Genomic DNA, 20,556 nt, shown 5'->3' on the forward strand with positions numbered 1-20,556 from the left:
TGATCAAATAGTATAGAGGTTCATTAAGAAATTTTAAGAACAAAAATTTAAATCAACTAGTGGATCCTCGGAGGGAGGATTTGAAAAGAGGTTGTCTGAAAGATAACCACCTGTTCAGTTGGGAAGATAAAAAAAAAGTTTATTGGTAGAACAACCATTCGCTCAGTTGAAAGGACTGAAACCACCAGAGACGTCTGGAGGTGGCTGATAGAGAAATAGGCGCCTGGAAACAGTGCTGGGTGAGGATGGCAAAGAAATGACAAACATGATAATCCTGTGTATCTTCTAATGCAAATGTAAGGTATATAGCTATGGGTATAAATGAATGACAGGAATGCCACAGTGGCTTGATTAATCATCAAGGGTTCCCCTGTTGGTGGAATAATGATTCATATTGAGAAGCTGTTTAACCTTGAAATTTGAGTTGGGGAAAAAAAACTTATTCAAGGTGATAAATTAGAAACATGACTGAAACTAAAGATTGAGAAATGTTAGAAGAATTTAAGAAGATCTATAGATCAATATTGATTATCCTGAGATTTTTTAGGGAAAAACAGCAAGTTCACTGCATTAACTTTGTAATTTATTGTAACGTGGTAATTTATTGCTACACTAGTGCTTTCTGTTTTCGGTTTACGAAATTAAGTCTGCGACAGTGACTCATCTCCGCAGGACCTGTATGCATGTTTCATACAGATTACATAATCTGAGAATATTTGTTTTCTGTTTGAATTGGTTCATTTAAAAGTTTCACTCTCTGTAGACATATTTTTCAGGTCTGTAATAAGGCAAGTATCCACGGAGTTTCGAAGTGACACACTCAAGTTCAAGACGACAGAAAATGCATCATGTTTGCTTTAATTATTTTACAAAAGCACAAGATTTTGTTATTATTCTGAGTGCACATGAATAAATGTAGAGTCTTTACAGATACAAAAGATGCATTACTCTTATCTGTATGACCAAAAATTACAATGTATTTTAAGAGCAAATGATCGCAGCGGTGCCTCCATCTGTCACGCAGGAGCCCAAGCGTGCTACTGTTCAGCTTCCACACTCCGCACAAACATGCACACTTTTTTCTAGGCTAACATTAGATTGAGCTGCCATGTAAAGTTGCTACTACATACATATCTCAGATGATAAGCCATATTTGAGGTCAATGAACGTTAGGTGAGCATATGGATGTCCTGCCCAATGTAATATAGTACCAAATAGACAAGCCATTAACTGTTTTTGCTAGCCATTTTAGAATATGTCAGATTTGGTTTTAGTGATTTAGAAGTCCTCTTCACTACTCCTAACGTTTCACAGATTAAGCAGCTAATTTTAGCGCCAAAAAGCTTTGTCAAATACTTAGAGGAAGAATTTAGGAGTCCTAAATTTAGGACTGACACTATGTTTAAGATTTTCTCCTAATTTTCTCCTAACTTGGCAAGTTAGCAGATACTTTTTAGCTTTAAGCTTAAGATGTTTTGTGAATACGGGCCTAGATTTCCAAACTTTGAACTCACAAATGCTGTCATCACCAGGGGGACGAGATGACAATCATTTGTATTTTGGCCATGGATTCATAATTTTGTGAAGATCTCCAATCAAGTGTTTGAAAATTTGACTTGAGCAAGGACAGAAAATTGCATTTGAGAAATAGAAATTGGCTCACTCGAATGCAAGCCTATGTCTATTAGATTATTATAAACCATTTAATGTTTAATTTTGAAAAGTTAGATTTATGTCAGAGGTGTTAAATGCAACACCAGGGCGACCAACCTTGGATAATCATTATCCTAACCTTATCCTAATGCCATAGCACCTCCGTTCAGTAGCTTCTGCTGTCGTCAAAGTTGTGTTACCCGTTCAGATTTAGTGGTATTCCACTTCTAACAGTACGTTCCCATCTATGCTCCAAATTTGCTGAAGTACACAAAAGTTATGAAGCTCTGGCCAGAGGGGAGTGTGAAAGTGTGAGTGAAAGTGTGTGGTCGTGTTGTAAGGAATGAGAGACAGCATTCGAAGATACACTAAGACAAATAAATCATTCCATCAAAACAGCTGTGTTTTTCAAATGTATCAAGTGGGCCCACAGGTCAAAAATATGACCAATAAAATAATGGACATGGATGAATTGGATTCCGTATCCATTATCAAGGTTATTATTTTGCTAGAAATAAAACAAGGCCACATTTGTGCAGTGCTTAACATGGGAAGACAAAGCAAGCAATTTTGCCATCAACCCTACACCTAATTTTCTGTTTTAACATTTCAGCATGTCATGACTTCATCTGACTAATTTTGTATTGTGTTGTGTCAAATCTTCAAGATTTGAAATTTTCAGGTAAATGTAAATTGAATAGAGAAAAACAACTTAATGCTGTAGACTCTAGGGACTCTTATTAGATACATTTATGTAAAAATAAAAGAATATAAGGACTATTTTTGAAGAATGTTGATGATTAAGATCCTAATATAGATATATTACAATTATAGATGCTATAGTTTTAAATAGCTGACAGGAGTTCTCTCTTGCTACATGACAAGTCTTGCTTGTCCTTCATCTTAAGTTTTAATACTGATATCAGATCTAGGGGATTTTTACTTCAGTAAAGTGGGTTAGGTGATTACTAGACATAGACATAGGAAAACAAAGTGATGACTAAAATGAAGACATTACTTCATATTTCAGCACGGGAATGTGTGGTAAGTCACTTTACTGAACTAAGTCAGAGTATTCTTGTACAATCCGATTAAAGCTTGCAACCCAAGGCAGAAATAAAAAAGGGAAAATAATCATCTAATTCTATACATGGGTAAAGAAAAGGACAACCCCTGATTGCAAATTGTGAGATTACGATACAACCTGCATATCGACAGATGTGAGAGGAAGAGATATTTAATTTCTAAACTGCTGATTGGTTGCATGGTTATATAGTTAATATATTTGTTGTTGGTACATGACTATTTGTTAATATGTAGAAATTGATAGTATCTCTGAGAGAAAGACTTGACAGTCTGTATACAAATTAACAGCTTCCTTTGCAGCAGTTTCAGTTTATTCATTTCCTAATAGACCAATATGACCTGAAATCCAGCAGAAGATGATACTAAGAATTGACTCTGTAAAAGGTCTGTCATAACGGTTTACTATGGAGTATTCTGTTTCTAATTTTATAGTTCGAGAAAGCCAATACATTCAGATGATCTGCTATACACCTCATCAGAGGAGGAGATCTTATTAAGCATATATGCATGAAGACATAAAATTGAGGGTTCTAAACAGGTCTTGCCTATGATTTGAGATGGCAATATCTCTGGTGGAAAACATGAAAAAAATTATTTTTTTTAGAGAGAAGTAATAGTTCTGTGGTTTTCAAAGAATGATAAAAAAAAGTAGGGAGTGTGGAGGAAATTGTATTTTTATCTGAAAAATTAATAATATTAATAGTACCATTTGAGTACCATTTGAGTACCAGAGATATTTTGTTACAACGTAAAAGTATTTACTGTCACTTTTGATCAATTGAATTCACATAATTATTTCCAAATAAAAACACATCTTATTGAGATGTAACTTTTAAACACTTTTTAGAACTTGGCTTTTAGAGCTGTGTGAACATGCAAGTCTTCAAATTGTGCAAAAAAACAGCATTTTGAAACAACATAAATTACAGAACAAACATTTTTTGATGAACTATCCCTTTAAATTGGTATGGAAGTAGTTCCTTTAAAAGCGTCACATTCAAAAATAAAATTTAAAAGACCAAAAGAAGATCTCTGGACAATTAAAGAGTCTATCAACTCACCAACAGTCATGGATTCTGGAAGGCCAGGGGTCGGCAGAACACTGGTCTCAGGCACAATCTGCACTTCGGGATCCATGCTGAGACACCAAACGTAAATACAAACAATAACCATCAGTCTTTAAAGAAGAAATTTTACTAACTGAAATCCTACAAAACTGTGTTCTTTTGTATCAGATACCTAAACTGGAGTTGGCTTTGTCTTTCACTGTCAGTTGGTGGGCTTGAGCTCTCCTTCTGTCCATGAAATTCAACATTCTCAACTGAATGACCAGCTGTAAGAACAAAAATAGCACATTTCCTCATGCCAGGACTGTAGTTAACATAACACACTTAATAAAGTTGAACTTTATTTTAAGCTAATTTTCGAAATAGGGAAAATCAGTAGAGACATAAAAATGAATGCCCCATCTATGTGGACAAGACCATGAAAAACATAAGATGTCCCTGAATGCAGACAGTTTCTGACAGGCTTTGGGTCTGACCTTGTTGTGTGTAGGGCTCACTGGGGGCCAGAGGTATGAGAATGTGTGAGTTTTTATTGTCATTGTCATTGTCAGTGATGATTTGCCTTGGACTCCATGTGGAAACACTGGATAAGCTCCCCACAACCATCCTATGCAGAGCAAAATGTTATGGTCACACTTAAGGTAACATTAATGTGTTTTTGTTACAGTGTAAATCCACAAATAAGTTCTAAGTAACATTAATTAACAACATGTACCTACTACAGGGTTTGGTATGTTAGTTGCTTGTAATTATGCACAAGTTACTAATAGAATTAATACAATGTCATTCAATATCAGTTTGAGGTACATAAGACTTTGTTTTGTATCTTTGACAGAAGTATCTTAAGCTTGCCAAGACTGCAATTATTTAATAAAAAAAAAATACAGTAAAAAAAAAAAAAAAAATCAGTATTGTATTTCAGTATTTCAGCATTTAGAAATACTACTAAAATACAATAACTATTTAAAACAACTGTTCAGTTTAAAAGCAATTCAGAATCATTATTCCTGTGATGACAAAGCTGAGTTTTCAGCAGCCAATTACTTTAGTTCTCAGAGTCACGTGATCCTTCAGAAATCATTCTAATATGCTGACATGGTGAAAACAGTGGAGAACAGAAAGGGAAACCGTGATACATTTTTATTTAGAAGAGAAAGTTCAAAAGAACACTTTTCCCTGTCACTTTTGATCAACATGAACTTAAAAAAAATAAAAATTAAATAAAAATTAAAATCATATTTACTCTTGAATTTTTTAACATTAGTATACATGTTAAGTGTAACAAGGACTCATTGAATTAATTGCAAAATGAATGGTTTGTAATTATAGCTATTTATAATTGTTAATTTAAGTCACTTCAATTCAAGTCTCACTACATCCTGGTGTTGAATACTGCAACAAATAAAGCAAAACTTCAAGTTAACTCACGGCTCCCCATTCCCATGATCTTCTTCTGAGGGCTCTGGCCTGCTCTTTCCATAAATATCATCCTCTTCCTCCTCCTCATTGTCAATTCTCTTGGTATCTGGCAGCACTCCGTTCTGCGGGGGGGTTTCAGCCCAGCTCACGATCCCAGGCTCAGTCAGGCCGTTATGAATGGAATAGGTGGAGTCCGGAGGTTCCAGAGCCTCTTCAGGACTCACATGACCTGCTGTACTCTTCCTGAGATTCCTCACAAAATCCTCACCAGCCTCATCCTCATCTTCCACGCCACCGTCCAAGTCTTCGTCAAAAGAGATGATGTTCGTGATTTTCTTTTTACGTCTGCGCTCTTTTCTTAAACCGGAATCTAAAATGCAAATGCAAGACTAAATAATCCCCATTGAATCTCAATTATCAATAGCAATACTACACAAATATTTATCAGTAAAAAAAAGGAGAATAAAATGCCCCAATAAGAAATTAAACACATTCTCTGGATTAAACACAGAAAAACATTTGCAAAAATTATACTTTTAGGTTTACAGTGACCTGTCAGTAGGACAGTGCTGTTAATGGGACATCTTTGTATTGTTTCTTATTTATACCTAAAAGGTTAAGTCATACTTAAAGGCCCTGATGGAAAAGCAAAAAGCAATCTATTGCATAAAGTGCTAATAAATAAAACATGACGTGATATGACTGAATGCCAAATTATAAAGCTCATGCAAACATATCCACATCATCATGATCAGATGCTTTCTTAACTGCTCTTTTCTCACTGTTGTCATTTGCGTTTATTTTGTTATTGAGAGGAAATCGTACAGCACATATTTACATATTCATCTTGACAATGCTTTCAGCAGTGTTATGGGGTTCAGAAACAGTATACTGCCGCTCAGGTATTTCAGCTATAACTTCTTTTTACCCCTCAGCAGAGAATGAAAAAATTTTGCTGTAAGTATATTAGGGCACCTTTCAGGCGTATATAAGGTACATAGTTGTCCCTTCAGGGCACAAGTTGTTGTACCATTAAAAGTACAATGTCTGCACATATTACTGACAGGGCATGTGGAATTCTGTTATGGTATGTGAGTCAAGTACCTGCAGAAGTGCTGCGGGGAAGGACAGGCAGCGGGTCTGATGGAGCATCCGAGCGAGGGATAAAACTAGGAACCACTGCAGTTGCAGTACCGATTTCCCGCAAAAGAGTGCTGACACCTTGAGTAGACTCTTTCCACAAACTGCTCATGCCCTGTGTGGACTCCTTAAGCAGGTGGGACACAGACGACCCTCCGCGGGCCTGGCCATTTAGGTCCGTGTTGTCAATGTTGATGGCAAACAGTATGGAATTGAGACCTGTTGACACGTGAACTGAAATTAGACTTGCACAGGAAAGGACGTCAAACTACATATAACTCCTAGACAGCATCTGGCAAATAACTCATTTAAATATTACCTGCAGCCATGGTGGGCAGCATACTGGCTCTCTCCTCATCCAGGACAAAAGCCCAGTCTTCATAGAAGGCACTAAATATGGGGCAGATTAAAGAATTTACCAACGAACAATTAAACAGCTTTGAATAAGCTAAAAAGAGTTTTACTGATATGTAGAGAAAAACAAAAAGGAAGGTAAAAGAAGACATTCCCAACAGTGAATTATGGGTGCCTGTACCTAAGGCGGGTATGGTCTGCCAAAAGCATGTGAAGATAGCGCTCTAGCGAGTGTTCGTTCAGTGCACAACGAAGCCATGCCCGTCCCCGACCCTGCTCAGATGTGATATTCCGCAGAGTGTAGAAGCGCTGTAACTCATGATGGTTGAGGTGCTCCTTCACATAGAACCAGAACGTCAGCTCTGAAACACACAATAGATGTCTGTATTAACCGCCATGTTAATGTTCTCAGTTCCTCATAATAGAGAATACAGACAGACAGAAAATATTACAGAAGTTATATAAGATTGTTTGAAATGAAAGTTTTTAGTTCTGCATTTACATCCCTTTTGATATTTTTTTGTTTTTGTTGATGGTTTCTGCCCAAGTTTGGACCAAAACAATGTTGCATTTTACTTGGTCAGCTATCTGTATGTAAAACTTTATCAAACGGCTCACTTAGGGCTCAGGAGGTGAAACTTGTCTAGGCTCTGTGACATTTAGGTATTACAGGATACAGGGTGGTGCAGCCTCATGGTTAAACATCTGGGCTGAGAGTCAAAAGGTTGTGGGTTTAGATGTGACCAATTTCACAAAAATACATTCTTCTGCTCCACAAAGGCATTTATACGATCAAAAATACAGTGGAAAAAATGTTAAGGGATTATGTCATTAATAACTTTTCTCACGTTCAAAACCCGTGACATATACATATACATATACATATATATATATATATATATATATATATATATATATATATATATATATATATATATATATATATATATATATATACCGTATATATAAAAATCATTAGGATATTAAGTAAAGATCATGTACCATAAAGATATTTTGTTAATTTCCTACCTTAAATATATCTAAACTTTTTTGATTGGTAATCTTTTTTGAGTATTTCTTTTGCATCCTCAGATTTTGCCAAATATTGTTCTATCCTAACAAACCATACATCAATGGAAAGCTTATTTATTCAGCTTTCAGATGATCTATAAATCTCAGTTTTGAAAAATCGACACTTAAGATTGGTTTTGTTGTCCAGGGTCACATATAATTAAAAAAAAAGGTCAAGCATATTCAGAACAAGAATCATTAAATTAAATTACAACACTCAGGATAACAATGCAGCCCCCAAAAACTAAATAACAGTAATTTTAAATCTACGCCACTACCCTTCAAACCACTTCGTTATACTCATTTGCCACCAACAAGTTTTTCAATCACGTAAAATATAAAACAATTTACTATAATCACTTTTTCTTTTATATATATTTAAAGTATAGAAAATTTACTTGGATTTATTATGAATTCTATGTATATAAAATAGTGCTGTCAAACAATTAATCTTATACAAAGTTTTTGTTTGCATAATATATGTACATATATGTGTATATATGTGTATATTTATTATGTGTATATATATATATATATATATATATATATATATATATAAATAAATACACACACATAAAGTATATATTTTGAAAATATTTACATTTATTTATATTCATAAAATTTATATTATAAATAAATATATTTAATATATAAACAACATATTTTTCTGAAATATATACATGCATTTGTGTGCATTTATACATACCTACTAAATATAAACAGCATACATGCATATATTATGTAAACAAAAACTTTTCTTTTGGATGCGATTAGTCGCGATTAATCGTTTGACAGCATTAATATAAAATAACTTTTTAAATTTCTGTTTAATGCAGACAGCTTGTGTTGATGTTTCGTAATTTGACAAAAACATCTACAAGATAAAACTTGGCACAACAGTTACGTGTGAACTCTTTCAGCTATAAATTCCTTCAAGTATGTTTGTTAAGGACTTGAGTTTCGAGCAGAGTTCATCAGCTACGTACATTATTCACAACAGAAACTCAAGCTTAATGAACAGCACTCAAAAACCCCACTACTTTTTGAGTGGCAATCAACTTTCTACTCTTCAAAAGCTAAAAGTACTCAGCACTGATTCATAGTATCACTCTTAGTTCTGCTGTTAATTTTAAACAGTCAAAACCACAAGCAGGTGCAAAGACTAACCTCAGAAAAACCTTGTTTCTCTTTTTTGACATTTTTACAAGGCTTGTTGCATAACCATCTGGTTTCATAAACAGTATCAGCACCTGGTTTTCCCTGTATGAGCATTTATGAGCATCTGTTTCCTCTATGGACAACCCAGAACACCACATGTGCTCTTTGTTACTAGGGAAATCTCTCCGGCAATGTCTCTCAGGGGTACCAACTAAGGCAAACTCATTAAGTAGGGCAAAGAGTTCAGTGAGTGAGCATGTTCTTTAAAAAAACGATTAACACAGCTTGCTAAAAAATTATAGAATTTAAGGTCTATATATCCATTATTTGATGGAATCAGTTACAGTACCTGCTTCAGTTTTACTAGTAAATCCAGCAGCATGTTTAATGGCAGCTGCTGTGAGGGCTAAACCGCGACTTTTCCTCAAGCCGTGTTGAAGTACTGCTTCAAACTGGGCACATAGGCATATGACTCTGAGACAGCAAAACAGGAAACAATTGCAAATGATTTAAAGCGCACACATTTGGCAATGTCTTATTAAACCATTTTCAGGTTCATAAAATAAGTAGGTAACATTTTTATGGCACCTGCTATCAGAATCTGAGGCAATCTCCTTCCTTCCACCAAAGCGAATTTGGCACTGAGGAGAAAAAGAATCGATTAGAAAAAGAATGTTCAGCCCTTAACTAACATTATTTTATTTCAAAATTCCAATTGGCAATTCCAATTCTTTAAAAGTTTTATATGCATTATATACCTCTGCAGCACTTTCATGGGAACCTGGATAAATATTAATATTTAATAACCAGATCTATCAACTCGCTTACTAAATAAAACAGCTGGTAAATGGGAGAAACAGTTTTCTGCACTCCAAATAAAATGGACCGGCACAAAAGGGAATTATGTTGCACTGGAGTGTTTGTTCATAAAAGGCATCATGATATTTTATCCATACTAAAAAAAAAAAAAAAAAAAAATAGATAGATCAGAGCTAAAATATCAAAGTCAGAATTTATTGTTCTTTCTATGGATATTGGCTGATGAGTGCTGCAATTACACATTACCTAGTGTTTTCTGCAGCAGTTTATTTCTGCTACAAAAGAAGTGATATCGCCAACTGTAGGGCTCTGATAGTACTATATTTTGTGTGTTTTGCCCTTACACACCCAAATTTGTCAACAAGGCTACATTATGTAAATGTAAGTTCCTCCACAATGACAATGAGGCCTAAACCTCATCCAGTTCAAGGCGTCTTTGACTTTTTAATTTTACTTAACATAATTTTTTCACTATTCTTCCGTATTCTTATCCTGTTATTTTTGTAAATGTACAAAAAAACAATTAACCAAAAAAAAAACTACTTAACATTATTTTATTCATTGTTATACTGAAGAGGCCTTTATGTAGGATATTGTTTTTTGCAATTTTCTGAGGTGTTCAGTTTTATTCTGGTTTTAGAAAAATAAACATGATTGCTCTTCTCAAAAATCGACTTATTTTTCACGTATATATTTCTCTTTGACTAGTGCATCTTTGAGCCTATATATTTAGTAGAAGTAAAATATTGTTAAAATCAGATACTCTAAAACCTTTTCTCAAGTTTTTTTGAAATTGGTGACTTTAATTTTCACTGTAAGGTGCCTGTACTTTTACTCAAGTATAGTTTTCAGGTATTCTTTACACCTCTGTCAAAGAGGAAATGTTTTTTATGTTAGCAATGGAAACAAATAAGTTATCAGAAAGTTATTGAAACAGCTCAGTGTTACATTACCTGTTTAACAGCATCAAGAAGTCTCTCTAACAGGTTTTGTCTTTTCAGGTCATTTTGCTGCGTGCCTGTAAGGTACAGTGTCCTTAGAAATCACTGATATTAACAGCATATTCACAGTTAAAATAAACACATGAAAATCACAAAGCATGAAATTAATAACAACAATTAACAATTTGGTAAAAGACTGACTGAATAGAGAAGCACAAGAAGTTCTTAATAGTGGTAGGCACTGTCAGTTTGAATATAATGATCTATTCCTTCTCCATAAATACACAATTATATATAGATATATTTGTGTATGTTTGTGTACCTATATATATGTATGCAGTCAATCTTCTGCCATAATTAACTGTCATTCATTTCATGCACTGTGATTTTCGTCCTGAATGAAGCCCATTTGACACACATTTGACATGACATTTCAAAACAACAGATAAAGAAATAAGGAAGTTGTCGCAGATACTGTGCATATGGAGATATGTAGGCAGACAGATTCAAATTTACAGTTAAATTTTCCTCTATTTTATTCCATTTTAAATGCTCTTGTCATAAATAAGTATGACGTTCTAGGATCTGCATATTCACGCCACACTGACACAGACTGAATGTTTTGAAACCTCCGGCTGCCTCACAAACAATCTATCGATAACAATTAAATGAGGGGCATGTAACGTTACAAATAAACAACATAGCAGCATAAATCCATCATCTCGCATTAACAACTCACCGTTCATTCTGAAATTCCAGAGCAAACGGTTTAACAAGCGACATGAATCGCTGTAGTGTAGGTCCACAAACGTATCAGATTAATCCCCAAAGATGTTTAACAACACTGTTTACATTTGGGATCGTTCTCCATAGTTTCATTTGCAGAGCTGTTAAACGCTAGAGTAAAAGCGAGGCCTAGCTTAGACAACACTAGCACTTTTTAAAGCCGTTTACTGCATCACAACTATGAATACTCATATGGTTTATGAATTACCCTAAGAATTTAGCATAAGTGAATTGTTTCTACCGAGTTAAACTGTATCGTTGTGCTAACGAGAGCTCGCTAATACCACTGTCGAGCGCTCGGGTCAGTCACATGACGCTGCCTTGCTGTCACGTGACAGCAACATTGTCACGTGGGTCAAAGCTACATAGCCTAATAATAAAAAATAAAAAAATAGACTTACAAATATTTTGAAGTCGAATTTACGTCAATTAATTCTGTAAGTATGATTTAAAGGGACAGTTCACACAAACATGAAAACTCCGTCATCGTTTATTCACCCTAGTGTCGTTCCAAACCTGTATGACTTATTTCTTCAGTGAAACACAAAAGGAACTGTCCGTCACCTGCACGGGTCTTTTTATTTCTCATACAGTGATCACTAATAATAGTAAATGATCACTGAGACTATCATTGTGCCTAACAGATCATTTTGGAAGGAAAAAGTTTCATACATTGTTTGGAAAACAATTAAGGGGAAAATGATGGCAGAGTAAAAAATGGGTGAACTATCCTTTTAAGTATTTATTACATTAATGTCATGCATTTTTTACTTTCTTTAAGTATATTTACAAATAGTAAGACTTCATTATTAAAGCAACACTTTTTAATTTAACAATGATACAACATAGATTTGTACTGGTTTTGCATTGAGTAAAAAAAAGTGTAAGTATATGGTGAAACATTTTTTAAATTCGCACATAATTCTTACATCTAAAGAAAACAGAGATGTCCACTTCTGACAGTCAAATCATCACAACCATCCTTGTGTTCAAGTTCAAGGCCTGTGTCCATTATTAGTGCATCCATGCAGTAGTCATGAAAGTTTTACCCAGTCTGGACAGAGCTGAGATGATGTTCCTTATAACTGTAAACCAGATGATGTGCAGTGTTTTCGGAGTCTGCCGCTGTTATAAAAGTTCCAGTGATCTCCTCCCTATGTGACAGGTGTACAGTGGTAAGCTTGCACTGTCTTCGTGGTAACCAGGATTGTGGTGCCTTCCTCAGTGGAGGGAAGAGGCAGGTTGGAGTTGTAGTGATGTCGGTTCAATCCATCTGGCAAATAAGTTGTAGCTTCATCCAAATCTTCAGATTGCTCTGTTACATTCGAGCCTCTCTCACTGTCAGATGTCTTTTGATCTTGACCTATCACTGAGTGACATTGACTTTATCAGAATTTGTTTCCCACACAATCAATCACTATAAAAAATACTGACCACTAGAATAAGCATAGTTAGACATACAAATCAGATAAAATGAAATAATATATTACACGTATTACATATAACTGTAAACTAAAAATAAATTAACATTTGAACCAATGTACTATAATTTGGACAAAAGTTACGTGTTCTTAATATATCAAAAGTCTTTCACCAGTGTACCTTTTTTCATGATGGGCTTACAGGTTTTTCTGCATATAACTCGCAGAATAATGGTCAGTGCTGTGAAAGCTCCCAGGAACACAAAAAACACGATCAAAATTACACGAATATTTTGATTCTTTTCAACTTCGTTTTCTGGGACTGAAAAGGACACAATGAGGCACTGAATAAGAGACTGAAATCAAACGACATTGTGGATTTCATGATACATGATACAGTTCTACTCATAATTAATCATACCTTTTGTAGAATTGTCAAGAGTTTAAAGAATTTTATTTGAATAATAGTAATTAAATAATAATTGCATTTGGTATTTTATTTTGTACTGCCCTAAGGAACCTATTGAACAGCTATTTTTATGCATTTATATTATACATACATTTCACAAGACAAAATAACTTTTTTTATAAAAAAATTCTTAAGTTTACATCTTCTTGGTTTTTAACATACAACATCATTTGTATAAATCAAGGTAATTTGTCTTGTAGACATATGTATAAATTGACAACTATTCTATTATACATTGAATGTTGAATATTACATTGTTGAATATTTTTATGTAGCTTCTTCAGGGCAGTAAACATTGAATTTATTTTCTATTCTAAGCAACTTACTGATCTTGCAAGAAATATGTTGACTTATTATAACTATTACATTTAGTAAAATCATTGTGCTTATACAACTATCATAGTGTTAGTTTCATATGAAAATGAAAGTTTTGAATCAGATATAAAAACAATACTTACTTGAGGTGCAAAATCTTTTACAAATATTTGGTGGGGAGTTGCATCTAATGGAGCAAGGTTGACACTCTTCAAGAAGTCCATCGTAATAATAATTCTTTGCACATTTTCCCTCAGCATAAATAATAATGTAAAGCAGCAATATTAAGAGAAGCATCTTCCACTGAGGTGCTAGGCATCAATGAACTTACTCAGCAGACAACATTTTATTATGCCCGGTATGTAAATATGTCTTAAGGAGGGGATGTCCCTTTAGTCATTCGCACTGGCATCAGTTTAAATTTTAGTGACATTTTCACATGACAAAAACGATTCTTCAACAAAATTTCCATTTTTGTTTAACCGCCACTGTAACTACACTGTAAAGACGATTATAAAAACCTGTACTTTTTACAGACGAAAACTGGAAGCTTCAGGAATAATTCCATAAAATGTCATCATATTTAATAAACAACCCATACATTTTAGTTTATAACTGTAATTTATTTTTTAAAATTACAATTTAATCCAGTAAAGTCCACACATTAGAAAAATCTGTTTTGTATCTTTAACATAATGACAGCCATCATAATAAGAATCAAGGTTCATCACAAGTAGCCTTTGCTAAAGCTGAGGTAAATACAAATATGTAGAATTTGTACAAATAAATAACACCATCATTGTAACAAACACTTAAATAATGCAATAAACATGAATTTTAAAGTGAAGCCCTAATATAAATAATTGATAACAAAAACTACTACACAGCAAAATTATCTATATGAAATACCATCAAATATAAAGTTAGAAATGTAAGTTTGCACTTTTTCACTGTAAATTATAAGATGACTTGTTATTTTTTTACTTATAAACAGTATTTTACCGTAAACTTACATTAAATGTATATTACTGTTTTTCCCATATAAAGTGAACTTACTCTTAGTTAACAAGGTTTCCCCATAGCAAATCCTTTACAGTTAATATTACAACAGAATAATTGTTTCATCGTTAAATAGAGAACTTTCAAATAAAACAATAACAGACTAATAATTATGCTCTAAAATTGCAAAAGTTTGTATACATAACACAAATAATATTTTCCTGATGCTGTTAAACACGTGAGATTAAGTACTGCTTATTAGATATAGTGGTACAACATATTAGACTAGTTTATTAAATAACGTTATCATATTACATTAATACAAACATAGTTTAATATGATTAAAAGTTCAACAATATTTTACAAATGTTTATATATATATATATATATATATATATATATATATATAATCAATTATACAAAAAAGTAGCTGACGATCTTAAAGATCTATAAATCACTTCTAAAGGCAAGTCATTTCTAGGCAGCATGGATGCAGATGTGAAGAGGAGGGTCTCCCCGCAGAGCACTGTGGGAATGAAGATGCAAGTCAGAGCCAGACATTGAATGTCGAGAGAAGTTTGGTGTGTGTGGTACAAAAGTCTTTGATTCTCCCTCCTGTAAAATAGGAGTCCTCCTAATGACCAGAATGCTATAAATGATTAACAAGCATGCACATAGCAAGATTATTGAAATAAAAACAGAATGCTAATAGATAATAACATGCAAGATTGAACTCTGTATTTGTTTCACACTGGTTTATATCTGAGCTACCTATATGTTATATCACCAAACAATCGTTTCAGGTGGTTGTGTATTCAAACAGGAGCTCATGACAATGCTAACCGGTTGATCAGCTCCAGCTGTGTGGTTTGCCAGAGAGCCTTCAGCCTGAGGGTTAATTCTTCCCTTTCTCCTGAATGAATTCCTCAGCCCGTTGGAGAGACTGCTGGAGAACTTACACAGAACACCTGTAATTCCATTAATGTGTTTGTACTGAGCAATGTCATCCTCCAGCTTTTCAGGAGGAACTTCAATGTTACCAGCATACCAAAACACCCACCAGATGAGACTCAAATGATCACAGCTCCAGCATAAATTAAAAAGTCATGGAAAAAGATGTCCCAGGACACACCAACCAGGAGGACAAAAAGTCCAAAAATGTCATGAAAAACAGCAAACCAAAATGCACGTTTACAACGACCAACTCCTGGATACCTTTTCTCCATATCCACAATTGTATATTAGAATCCATTTTTTATTGAATTGTATCATACTGCATCATTGTCGGCCCTAAAGACTACAGTGCTTAAAGTACACCTGTAAAAATTAGGTTCAAAGTACACTATAGTGAATTAACTTAGATGTTGAGCAGTAAAGTTATGCTTTAATCAGAAAACATTATCAGCATCACTATCGTGAGGATAAATGACCATCAAAAACACACTACAGGTGAGAACAATCAAACATCAAAAGTAGTAATATTTACAAATTTACAATTTTCCATGTGAGTAACCTGGTGTACTATTCAATTTCTGAACCTATGATGGTGCTATGGAATTGGTTCTACAGATCCCCAAAGTTGGCGAGATTACAATTCAGGAACACCACTATAAGCAGTCAAGTTTTTATTACTTTCCAACCTACAGTTCATAAGGCTGCCACAGACTCCGATTGGGGAAGAAGTAGTAAACCAACAACTACAAAAGGGCTACAGCACCTTCAGTGGTTGGCTCTATTACACATACCTTCTGTAAATGGAACATACTATCAATTAAAGCTGACAAAACCAAAGACTGGCTTCATTTCACATGGATCAGAACAAAGGCTCACCTGAACCCCATAAGCAACATGTCATACAAATTCAACTGTCAACAGGATGAGAAATTAATAGCATTTACAAATTTATTTTATTTGTTTTTTAGGTTTTCTCTTCAGATCACATGCTGTGACCTTTGTATTTTCTTGGTCAGTTTTGTGTCTTTTATGATTTTCTTTAGTACTTTGCCAGCAGCAGGCTTGGGTGCTTTTTTCAGTCCTTTTTTAGATATGATCTGCCAAAACAAAAAAGATTTTATATTAAATTTGTATTTTTTTTTATCATACACCATTATGACATTACCACATCAATGCAGTGTAAATACTGGCTTTATTAACTCCCTTGTGAGACACTGACCTCCCACTTTGGCTTTTTGGTTGGTGTCTCGAATGGCACCAGCTGAGATATTTCCTCCTCTTCACCGTCTTTCTCTTCCTCGGTTTCTTTTGTTATCAGCTTTGACACTTCTGTATTCTTGTTTTCTCTCTTCCTCTTTTGTGCTCCCTAAAAATGACCGAATGACTTCTCATTCAAACTATTTTTGGCCAAATATCTGTTTTGCATTTGTTAAGCAACTTCACCTTTGTTAAACGGGCTTCCTTGCGGGCCTCCTCCACCAATGCGAGGTGACTCAGGTCAGAGGTGTAGATGGGCAGCGCAACTGAAGTCTGACTCTTCAAATGAATGATTTTTATGTTTTTTCCTGACTGAGAGGGAATCATAGATTAGAGGTTGTAGGTCAAAACTTGAGGAACAGAAATAAAAACCATCATCCTGTTAAAAACACAAGAATAGGCAAATAATGAATAGCAAATGACAGTGCACAAAAGAAAGAGGGCTGGTTACAAACACAAAACTCTTACTTACCGTTGCTAGCTTTGCAGAGATGGTGGAAAGAGCCGTCATCACATTCTCAACCATCTCATCTGCTGTCATGCTTGAATGTGCTACACGTACCATGCTGTAGTGATAAACCACAGTTAGGTCAAACATAAAAATAAAATATATATGTATCATAGTTTGTAGGGACAAGTTCCAACAGATGAGGAGACCCGTCTGGATACACTATGAGCTACTATTGCACTGTTTTAACCCATTTCTAGCTGTGATGGAGCAAGAAATGGTTTGCTGTAGTGCTTCTTCTTACTGTAACACACACAAAAAAAAAGTTCATACCAACAAGAGCCTTTATTTGAGACCGTGAGTGTGGTGCCATGAATGAGACGCTCCATGTCTCTGGCTAGATGCTTACTCTCCAGATCCACCGACAGAGGAACCCTGAGACAGAGAAAGAACTTTAATCAATGGCATACACAATGACTGACAACCTGGATAGATACTGAAAATCGTCACAAATAATCTAAACACTTTCAGTGATCAATCTCAGAGCACATTTCCTACAAAGTTAAAGATGTGATCGATTGCCGAAATTTCACAGGCAATTAGTCTATCGTTAATTGTGAAGCGATCTCAAATTCTCTGAATTTAAACCCTGAGGAACAGTAGATGTGACCACATTTTTATCACTTGTTTTTCTTTTAGAAATAAAAAAGTGATAGGCTTAACATGGAGAGTTTTTATATTTCTGAACTCTAGTTTTATATTATTTGTGTTTACATGTACTACTTTTTAAAGCTCCAGATGAGTGCAAATATTTTTATATCATGATGCGGTTTCATAAATGCATATTTTAGAGAGAGAGTTCACCCCAAAAATGAAAATCACCCCATGATTAACTCGTCCTCAAGGCATCCTGGGTGTATATTACTTTCTTCTTTCAGACGAATGCAATCAGATTCATATGTTGGCGCAGCATAAGTTTTACATACGGATATTTTTCTCACAAAAACTCATCGATTCGCTTCAGGACCGTGTGTGACACTTTTTATGATGGATGGATGGATGAACTTTATTGGACTATTGAATATCACCGATTCATTGCCATTATAAGGCTCGGAAGAACGAGGACGTTTTTAATATAACTCTGGTTGCATTCATCTGAAAGAAGAAAGTCATATGCCTAGCATTGAGGGGGGGGTAATTCATGGGGTAATTTTCATTTTTGGGTGAACTATCCCTTTAACATAAATGACGTAAGATTTGAACGTGTGTGTTTATACCAGTCTTATTATTTGGAGTACTTCACTACACAAATAACAAGAAATGTCTCTCTATTCTGCACTAAAATGTTTGTTCGTGTGTGTGCGCGTGTACTTACAGTTAGAAACAACTTACTTCTTCCTTTCATAGAAATGCTTCCCAATGTGGGAGGGTAACCTGCGGCGGATGCGTGCGTCTGACAGAAACAAATCAAAGTTGCCCAGCAGTTTCCTTTTGGCTTCAAACGGCTTATACTCAGTTTTCAACATGTTGAAAGGAATCACCTACCAATAGAAAATGTGTTGTAAACAGAAGATGACACCATATTTCATAATACCTACGGTCACGTAAAAATAGACCTGCTTGGGAAGTCATGACTGTTTCAAAGTTTATAGAGACAAGCTCTAATAGAAAAGGAGACTCGTCTGGATACACGCTGAATTACTCTTGCCCTTTTTTAACCCATGACCAGCACGGAGACAGAAGGAAAGGGTTTGCTGAAGTGCGTGTAACTCTACTAAACTTATAACAACTAGACAGATGAATTACCTCTATGGCATTTTGGATCCCTCTCACTTTGAGCAACTTCTTGTAGAATCTCACTGTCTGTTCGGAGGTCATTTTGGGTTCATCTCTGGTGAAGAGACACACGTCTCCGGATTCTGTCCTCAGCCCATGAGGTAAAGGACTGTGGTGCAAAGCAAACTTGGTAAGAGCAATAACATATTTAATGAACTTATGTTTCTCTAAACCAATGACTCTAGATTGATTTCTCATTGAAACACTTACATGCGAATGTTTTGCTCCTTTTTAGGGATTGTCCATAGAGTTAACAGTAGAGAGATGGCCTGACCATCGTTCTCTAAGAGCTTTAGGGACGAGGAGCTGCTCTTTATATATGCCAGTAATGCATGTACAGCTTTCTTTACCTGAAATACATGTTATCAACTAATGTCTTTTAAACAATAGTAGCTCTCAGAATCAGCCATGAAACATTTTACAAAGACAGCAACCAAAACCAAGACTAATACAAGTGATTCAGGCACATGCACGAAACAAAAAATAAAAGCAAAGATAACATATATGTTTTATATCTTAACTACTTCGTGACTTGCGTGCTTGGTTACAGCAGTTAGCAAACATGCGGCCTGTTTAGTTACTAGACACCCAAACGTAAACATACTAACAAAATTATTAACATTTAACAACAATGTAAGGGTTAACCTAGCAAATTTTTCTAGTTTACCTGAGAGCGATCGAAATCTATTTTATCTCGTGGGGACTCCATGTTGCACGTGTAGCGAGACAGCATAAATGCGCATGCGTATTTCCGAAGAAACATTAAACGTCACAAGCACTTTTATTTTGAAATAATAATCCGGCTTCGATTAGTAGCGTAAAAGTCAAGAAAACTCAGTAAACAAACATCAATATTTCAAACGGTCTATTTAGCCTTACACGATAGCCGATCATATGTGTAATCTGAAACATTATTTATGCGAGGTGACTGTCAGCCTTGTCTGTGTAGGATCTCCAACATTATTGGGCAATTACCATAGACTGTATAAAACAGCAAACAGTACGTTAATAAGAATAAAGTGCATGGAAGCAATGCTAACATAATTATTGTTTCATTTGTATATTCTAAACTCGTGGTTAATGTTTTATGAGATACATACACACAATCGTTGTTTGTATGCTATTCATACATTTCTTTAATAAAAAGCTTGTCTGTGGAGCATTGTGCATACATAAAACAGCATGGCTCGTGCACTCCCATTTAAATCATGAAATATGATTATAAATATACTAATACATAAAATTCAAAATGGTCTAAAAGTGTATGCAACTTAATAAATGAAATTAAATGTAACATTATTAATAATACGGTGTTGCATTATTCTCTGCCTTAATCATGCCCATTTGGTTTTCCAACTAGAAT

At 34.7% G+C, this 20,556-nt stretch overlaps 3 protein-coding genes and 2 non-coding genes across 5 annotated transcripts in view; all 5 read right to left on the reverse strand.

Annotated features, from left to right (window-relative positions):
• The window catches only part of LOC113056029 (sorting nexin-29-like), a 114,680-nt gene extending 102,865 nt beyond the window's left edge, over positions 1–11,815 (reverse strand). Inside the window, exons 1-11 of the mRNA XM_026222480.1 lie at positions 11,448–11,815; positions 10,721–10,785; positions 9,537–9,589; positions 9,298–9,422; positions 6,901–7,081; positions 6,685–6,755; positions 6,330–6,584; positions 5,235–5,595; positions 4,283–4,413; positions 3,979–4,072; positions 3,801–3,877 (exon numbers count right to left, since the gene is read on the reverse strand). Coding sequence (XP_026078265.1) covers positions 3,801–3,877; positions 3,979–4,072; positions 4,283–4,413; positions 5,235–5,595; positions 6,330–6,584; positions 6,685–6,755; positions 6,901–7,081; positions 9,298–9,422; positions 9,537–9,589; positions 10,721–10,785; positions 11,448–11,454 — 1,420 coding nt within the window. The 5' untranslated portion in view covers positions 11,455–11,815. The remainder of the gene's footprint in view (positions 1–3,800; positions 3,878–3,978; positions 4,073–4,282; positions 4,414–5,234; positions 5,596–6,329; positions 6,585–6,684; positions 6,756–6,900; positions 7,082–9,297; positions 9,423–9,536; positions 9,590–10,720; positions 10,786–11,447) is intronic.
• Positions 11,816–12,243: 428 nt separating this feature from the next.
• LOC113056535 (tumor necrosis factor receptor superfamily member 17) lies at positions 12,244–14,002 on the reverse strand. The gene is made up of 3 exons (XM_026223309.1): positions 13,843–14,002; positions 13,097–13,237; positions 12,244–12,863 (listed from the first exon to the last, which is right to left on the reverse strand). Exons 1-3 carry the CDS (start codon positions 13,994–13,996, stop codon positions 12,649–12,651), a joined length of 510 nt encoding a protein of 169 aa, XP_026079094.1. The 5' UTR covers positions 13,997–14,002; the 3' UTR covers positions 12,244–12,648.
• Positions 14,003–15,942: 1,940 nt separating this feature from the next.
• On the reverse strand, positions 15,943–19,983 carry LOC113056031 (ribosomal L1 domain-containing protein 1-like). The gene is made up of 9 exons (XM_026222482.1): positions 19,861–19,983; positions 19,404–19,543; positions 19,164–19,302; positions 18,750–18,898; positions 17,691–17,792; positions 17,382–17,475; positions 17,096–17,221; positions 16,872–17,018; positions 15,943–16,749 (listed from the first exon to the last, which is right to left on the reverse strand). Exons 1-9 carry the CDS (start codon positions 19,954–19,956, stop codon positions 16,630–16,632), a joined length of 1,113 nt encoding a protein of 370 aa, XP_026078267.1. The 5' UTR covers positions 19,957–19,983; the 3' UTR covers positions 15,943–16,629.
• LOC113056568 (small nucleolar RNA SNORA55) lies at positions 17,521–17,651 on the reverse strand. The gene has a single exon (XR_003277715.1). It is a non-coding gene; the product is annotated as a small nucleolar RNA SNORA55 (small nucleolar RNA).
• Positions 18,990–19,120, reverse strand: LOC113056569 (small nucleolar RNA SNORA55). The gene has a single exon (XR_003277716.1). It is a non-coding gene; the product is annotated as a small nucleolar RNA SNORA55 (small nucleolar RNA).
• Positions 19,984–20,556: the final 573 nt, after the last annotated feature.

Source organism: Carassius auratus, chromosome 37 (assembly GCF_003368295.1).
Source record: "Carassius auratus strain Wakin chromosome 37, ASM336829v1, whole genome shotgun sequence".
Lineage (NCBI taxonomy): Eukaryota > Metazoa > Chordata > Actinopteri > Cypriniformes > Cyprinidae > Carassius > Carassius auratus.

Bases quoted from the DNA above. Each gene is read 5' to 3' on its own strand.
- LOC113056031 (XM_026222482.1), bottom strand. From the start codon at position 19,956: ATGTTTCTTCGGAAATACGCATGCGCATTTATGCTGTCTCGCTACACG. The intron at 19,544-19,860 runs GTAAACTAGAAA...CATGTATTTCAG, and splicing joins TAGATTTCGATCGCTCTCAG to GTAAAGAAAGCTGTACATGC. The intron at 17,476-17,690 runs GTATGAACTTTT...TTATCACTACAG, and splicing joins TCAAATAAAGGCTCTTGTTG to CATGGTACGTGTAGCACATT.
- LOC113056535 (XM_026223309.1), bottom strand. From the start codon at position 13,996: ATGCTTCTCTTAATATTGCTGCTTTACATTATTATTTATGCTGAGGGA. The intron at 13,238-13,842 runs GTAAGTATTGTT...TGTCCTTTTCAG, and splicing joins TAAAAGATTTTGCACCTCAA to TCCCAGAAAACGAAGTTGAA. The intron at 12,864-13,096 runs GTACACTGGTGA...AATGTCACTCAG, and splicing joins TAAGCCCATCATGAAAAAAG to TGATAGGTCAAGATCAAAAG.